The following is a 6,486-nucleotide window of genomic DNA, read 5'->3' as shown; positions in this document are numbered from 1 at the left end:
CCGCGGTTCCTAAACCGCGACGTATAGTGAAAATGAACCGCGGTAAAAGCCCCTCGCTGCACTAGTGAAAGGTAAAATATTAAATTGCTTATGTTTTTTCTATGAATGAAATAAATTAGCTAATTTATCAGTATAATGATTTCTTCAACAAAAACATGAGAGACTTTGAACTGTATATGCATAAAAAAAATACAAACATCGATGTCATCTCTTTTTAAGATTTCAAGGAACTAATTATTGATCCAAAAAACTGATAAACTAAAGACGAATCAATTTCTAATCAAAGCATTTGAAAGTCCGCCCTCGAAGCATGTTCCAAAGCATAAATGGTCATATAAACTCAGCATAACAGAAGTCTGTATCCCAAAAAACTTGTAAAATCCTCATATTCACCTCAATTTCCTTTAAAAATACTAGCACATGAAGCAAAATCAGGACAACCCCTAGCTACAATGTCAATATTCACTTTAAGTCAATAAGCATATGGAACTTACCATATTACGTCCATAAATGAAACCACTTTATCCTACATAGTTTGAATGCTGAAAAATTTTAACATTAAACAATTAGAGACTACTACTCATATGTTTCTTCTATTTATTTCCATTCATGCACATTAACTCCTTAATTTAAAAATTAGCATAAGGAAACAAAATTAGATTCAAAATCTACTAAGATTTCTCATCCTCGAAATCATCCCAATAATTACACTAATGACAGTCACTTTAATCGTTTTAAACAAAAGACTATAAGGGCACTTCATAAACTGAACAACCAAATTCAAAGAAGAAAACTTTAAATTCTGAAAAAGATTCCATCCACCATTCCCACATGTGAAAAAGATATTCAACATTATTCAACACAAAAAGAACTCATAAAGTATAAAATCATTCTTTTATTTTGAACTTCCAAATTAATAGGTAAACAATAATACAACAACTTCAAAAGAACCAAAGTTTTGGTTGGTGGCATATATTGTAACCAAATCAAGTTCCTCCAATCCACACATTTCATACGAAAAGAGTAAAACATTTTTATAACTTTTTTGAAAAATCAGATAGTATCATCCAGATTCCAATTAGCACATCCTCATCATTATTAACCTTTAAAAGAAGAAATTGAACATTGTAAACTAATGAGAGTTTTTACTGTATGATGAGTAATGNGTCACCAATCAACAAGGAAGAAATCAAGAAACGAACTCCCAAAATGCGAATCAAAACGTACAAAAGAAACCCCAAAATCAGAAAACAAATAAAACCCTAATTTCAAATCCCAAATCGAAACAAAACCCAATCAGAACTAAGAGAGAGAGAGGAAGAGGGAATGGAGCCTACTCCCTGCGCGAGCTGAACCATAAGGAAAAAGAAAAGAGTCCTCCGTTAAGAGAGAATTTTCTAATGGGATTCTATGTATATGTTTGATATCTTTATTAGGGTTAGCTCAAAAGTAATGTAACCCATTTTTTTCTTTTCTTTTTTAAAAAACGGTAATTGAAAGGAATCTTTTAAGTCATTGTTATTAAAATTTCCCCTTTTTAAGAGTAATAAATAAAATTTAATTTTAAAAAATATTAATTAAATTTTTATTATTTTTTTTGGATAACGGGTATCCGCGGGTTAGATAGTATAATACCCGCATCCGACCCGTTTAGAAGCGGGTATTAAAATACCCGTTACCCGCAGGTAATAAATATCCGCGGATAGTAACTATGTGTCGTAGGTTTTATCCGCGGATATCCGCGGGTTAGGATTTTTTTTAGAATATATATATAAAGAGAAATGAAAATTTATATCTAATTATAACCTTTAGAATATATATATATATATATATATATATATATATATATATATATATATATATATATAAAGAGAAATGAAAATCTATATCTATTTATAATCTTCATTTACTCATTAGTGCAGTAAAGGGAAACGACAACAGTTATTTTCGCCTATCCGCACCGGTTTTAACACCGAGGTATATACAGGCGAGGCAAAAACTCGGTTCAAATGCAACCGAGGCAGTAGAGAGTGTACTTTTTTTACTTTTTTTTTATTAGACTTTTGGAACCGAGACCGTAGAGGGATGCAAATTTGTCCAAAACATTCAAATTAACAATTTGATGCAGGTTTGCCTTTTATGAGCAACCCGTCACTCTAAAGCCATCCACATATGAGAATTCGTTGAAGTCTTGGTTACTAGCAGAAAGACTGGCCTTAAGACCAGGAATGAAGTTATGGAGCACTGCCTTGGGCCTCTTCATTGTGAATGTGTTCTGCTTCGACTCCTCAAAACGTTCATCCCTTGGCACATACATAGGTAGTGGCTTCTCCACACAACTCTCTGCATACATATCTGCATAATCAAATAACCTCAAAACGTTCATCCCTTGCCACCGCACTGTGGTTTTCTGCCTCGGGTGTTCTCAGAACCGATGCAATAACCCCTTTAGACATCGATTCCTGGACAACCGAGGCATATACTTTTCCTAAAACTACGAAATTGCCACCACATTTCAGTAAAACCGAGACGTATATAGCGTGTTAAAAAACATATTTTATACTAGTGACTTATAGTACTATTAGATCTAGAATGTTGGTAGGATTAGCATGAGTAGGGAGAGAAAGATAAAAGATAAAACAACCACCTCCTTTAAATAAAGTTAAGGTTAATATTATTTTTATTTCTCTAAACGAAACAAAATGTAAAACTGTTTTCGTATTCTAACGGGTATATTACAAAATATTGCCGAGATTAATAAATTTAGATAATTTAGCCTATTTGACCATTTAAATTGGTATTTCCAGGTAAAAAATAAAATGAGAACAAATGTAATCCTTTTTTTTTATCAGCACATAACCTTTTTGTGTGCTTTGAATTGTTCTTATTTTTTACCGAATCATTTTATTTTTATCTATGGTCTGTTGAACCATATTAAAACCTAAGATTAAATCTAATTTTTTGACCCTCAAATGAGCATAAGGGTATAGTTTCTCATAGGTTAACATAGATATGTTAGAAAGGAAATCATTGTTGTATGTGAATTTAATCAATACCACACGTTGATCATAAATATCAAAGTCCTCAACTATATAAGTCCTCAACATATCTCCAAATATGAGATGATCCTTTCTAGCTATCTATATGTTTGGGAAGAAAATATATAATTTCTATGATATTATTCTAAATGGATTCTTGTACAATCTTACAAGTTCTTTTATTTGAATTAATCAATTTTTCTAATAAATATCTAATGTTAATGGATGATAAGTGAGAAAATTTTATTAGGATATCCATATCGTGAAATCAAATCTTTAACCGTTGGTAAGCCAACTATAAAATTTATTTTTATATTGTCTCATATCCACTTATATATAATTAAACATTGTGGCATTAGGTTAACTTTTGGTGTTATATATTAACATATATTAATTTGTCGATAAATTAAAATTTATTTTATAAATTTTATTAAAATTATTTGTAGATTATTATCGATAATAAATTTATCAATAACATAATATTTTAATTTATTAACAAAATTATTAACGGATTTATAGAATAATAATAATTGATTTAACAACATAATGAAGTCTCAAAAAAAAATAGAATGCAATACAATCTTTCTCTATCATATATAGATAATAAAACTTAAACAAAGCAAGAATAATAAAAGAAGAAATATTGTAAAAAAAACAAAAAACATTTAATTAAAGATAAGTGTCACTGACATAAACTCTTCTCCACAAAATCCTTCCATAAAATGTTATTTCTCTGGTGTCTCATGATTTTCCTTTGACCTCTCTAATTAATATCGTATATACTACATGAATTATTTCGAAACTAACTTTTTTTCTTTTACCTTCAACTCAACATTTTTCCTTAATTCAATATTTTTTGATACAATATCTTTCAAGAAATTAAAGAAAAAAATATATATTAAAGTTGAGCGTACAGAAAATAATAAAAGTTGTTAAAAGTATATAAAAGGTTGAATTGTAAATGTTAAACTTTAAAAGAAAGCAAATAAATTTAATGATGAATATTAAGAATCAAACATTTTGCTACTAGGACTACATTCAATGGACCGAAATACATTCGGTTTAGGGGTTGTTATTTGCTTTTAATGTACTGTTTTATGTTGTATCAGAACTCTATAAATAGAGTTCTGTTATGTATTTTACAAGTTACAGAAACAGAGAGAAACATTCAGTATTATGAAATAATATCAGATTCAAGAAAGCTTACCTTTTCCTTGTTCGTCTCTCTCCCCTCTACATTTTTCTCTTCTGCACCAACGTGATCTGAGGCTCCCAAGGCCATCGAAACACCGCTGGACCTCCATGCTTGGAAAGGGAACTCTCTGGAAGCTCCGTTCTCTCTCCTCACTCGTTTGATAGATTTCTGGACACGCTTGCAGAAAAGGCTGAGGCTGTCTGCCTTAACCATGCAACGGGCCACTCTATTTTGGGCCTCGTTACTGTGCATCCCATTTTGGGCCTCAGCCTAAAATGGTATCAGAGCAGGTCTAGTACCTGCTCTGCTTCCGCTCCGCTTGCTTTCCTTCTTGATAAGTTCTTGAACTGGTCCATACAATTCTTGATCCCATGGACCATGCTGAATACAACAACCCAGCCAGCCCTTACTACTTGCATCCAGGAGAGAATCCTGGACTCACCCTCATTACACAAACTCTGAATGAAAACAACTATTCTTCTTGGAGCAGAAGCATGAGAAGAGCCTTGCTTTCCAAGAACAAAGTGAAATTCATTGATGGGTCCATAAAGAAACCCCAGAAAGATGACATTCTCTATGATGCTTGGGAAAGATGCAACATGATGATATTGTCTTGGATAACCAAGACTCTCTCCCCACAAATTGCCGAGAGTGTGATATATGTGGAGGAAGCAAAAGAATTATGGGAAGAATTAAAAGAAAGATTCTCTAAAGGTGATCATTTCAAGATTTCTGATCTTCTCCAAGATATACACTCCATTAGACAAGGGGAAAGAGGAGTTAGCCAATTCTTTACAGATTTAAAGATTCTGTGGGAAGAATTGGAGTTCTTAAGACCCATTCCCACTTGCATATGCAAGATACCATGCAGTTGCGCTCTCTCAAAAGTTTTCTTGAAGTACAGAGAAATGGAGCATGTGATATGCTTCTTAAAAGGATTAAATGACTCATACAACACTGTTAGAACACAGATCCTCCTAATGGATCCCCTTCCAAACATCAATCGGGTTTTCTCTCTTATCATGCAACAAGAAAGACAAGAAAAACATGGGTCTGCTGATGTTAAGGTCATGGTTAATGCCACTGACAGAAACAGCCAGTGGAAAGGCCAGGGAAGAGGACCTGGATTGCGTGGTCAAGGAAGAGGAAGAGGTAGAAATCCCAACTATGGGAAACAGTGCTCCTATTGCAACAAAATGAACCACACAGTTGATGAATGTTACTCTAAACATGGCTATCCACCTTGGTACAAGAAAGCAGAGGGTAATCAAGACCGAAAGAGTGAATGGACTGCTGCCAATGCTTGCCAAAACACTACTGAACAGGGTGAAAATCAGAGAGCACAACCTAATAACAACAGCAACCTTTTCAACTCTCTTACTGCAGAACAAATGCAGAAGCTGCTTCGAATGATTGACAAAGATGATGAACCAACTCACAAAATTAATCAAATTCAAAGAGCTGATAGTACAGATAAGCAAGGTATTTCATCCTGGATACTAGATACTGGTGCCACTGACCATGTGACACATGATAAAATAAATTTTAACACTTTTTATCGTATCAAACCTATATCTGTGAGATTGCCTAACAATACTATTTTAACTGCTAGGCATGCTGGTACAGTACAACTGTCTAAAGATCTTGTCATTTACAATGTGTTATACATTCCTGAATTCTGTTTTAATTTGATTTCTGTTCAAAGTCTTATCAAGGACTTGAATTGTAGTCTAACTTTCTCTTCCAAGATTTGTCAGATAAAGCAGAACCATACATTGAAGATGATTGGATATGCTAACTGTTGGGGAGGGCTCTATTATTTGCAAGACATTCCTAAGATTGACCAAAGACACACTGCCACGACTGCCTTTTCTTTTAAAAAGACTAATGTAAATCTTTGGCACTGTAGGTTAGGCCATCCAGGGGACAAAATTATGAAACAGATATGTAGTGATTTTCCTTATGTCAAATTAGGCACAAATATTGTGTGTGATACTTGTCACTATGCCAAACAACGAAAATTGCCTTTTTTGCCTAGTACTACTACTACTGCTGAATGTTTTGATATTATTCACTGTGATATTTGGGGCCCATTTGGTACTGCTTCTATTCATGGCCATAAATACTTCCTCACCATAGTTGATGACTATAGTAGGCATACTTGGATTTTCTTAATGAATAATAAAGGCCAAACTAGAGATTTACTGCAGAATTTTGTAATTAAGATTAAGAATCAGTTTAACAAAGGAATCA

At 33.1% G+C, this 6,486-nt stretch overlaps 1 protein-coding gene across 1 annotated transcript; it reads left to right on the top strand.

The window, feature by feature from the left end:
• The first annotated feature begins 4,835 nt into the window (after positions 1-4,835).
• On the top strand, positions 4,836-6,173 carry LOC148199702 (uncharacterized). The gene is made up of 2 exons (XM_088114664.1): positions 4,836-5,715; positions 5,991-6,173. Exons 1-2 carry the CDS (start codon positions 4,836-4,838, stop codon positions 6,029-6,031), a joined length of 921 nt encoding a protein of 306 aa, XP_087970790.1. The 3' UTR covers positions 6,032-6,173.
• Positions 6,174-6,486: the final 313 nt, after the last annotated feature.

This window comes from Vigna umbellata, chromosome 4, assembly GCF_029865625.1.
Source record: "Vigna umbellata cultivar VRB3 chromosome 4, Vumbellata_1.0, whole genome shotgun sequence".
Classification (NCBI taxonomy): domain Eukaryota; kingdom Viridiplantae; phylum Streptophyta; class Magnoliopsida; order Fabales; family Fabaceae; genus Vigna; species Vigna umbellata.
This window is presented reverse-complemented; position numbering and strand designations above follow the sequence as displayed.

Bases quoted from the DNA above. Each gene is read 5' to 3' on its own strand.
- LOC148199702 (XM_088114664.1), top strand. From the start codon at position 4,836: ATGATATTGTCTTGGATAACCAAGACTCTCTCCCCACAAATTGCCGAG. The intron at 5,716-5,990 runs GTATTTCATCCT...AAGATTTGTCAG, and splicing joins TGATAGTACAGATAAGCAAG to ATAAAGCAGAACCATACATT.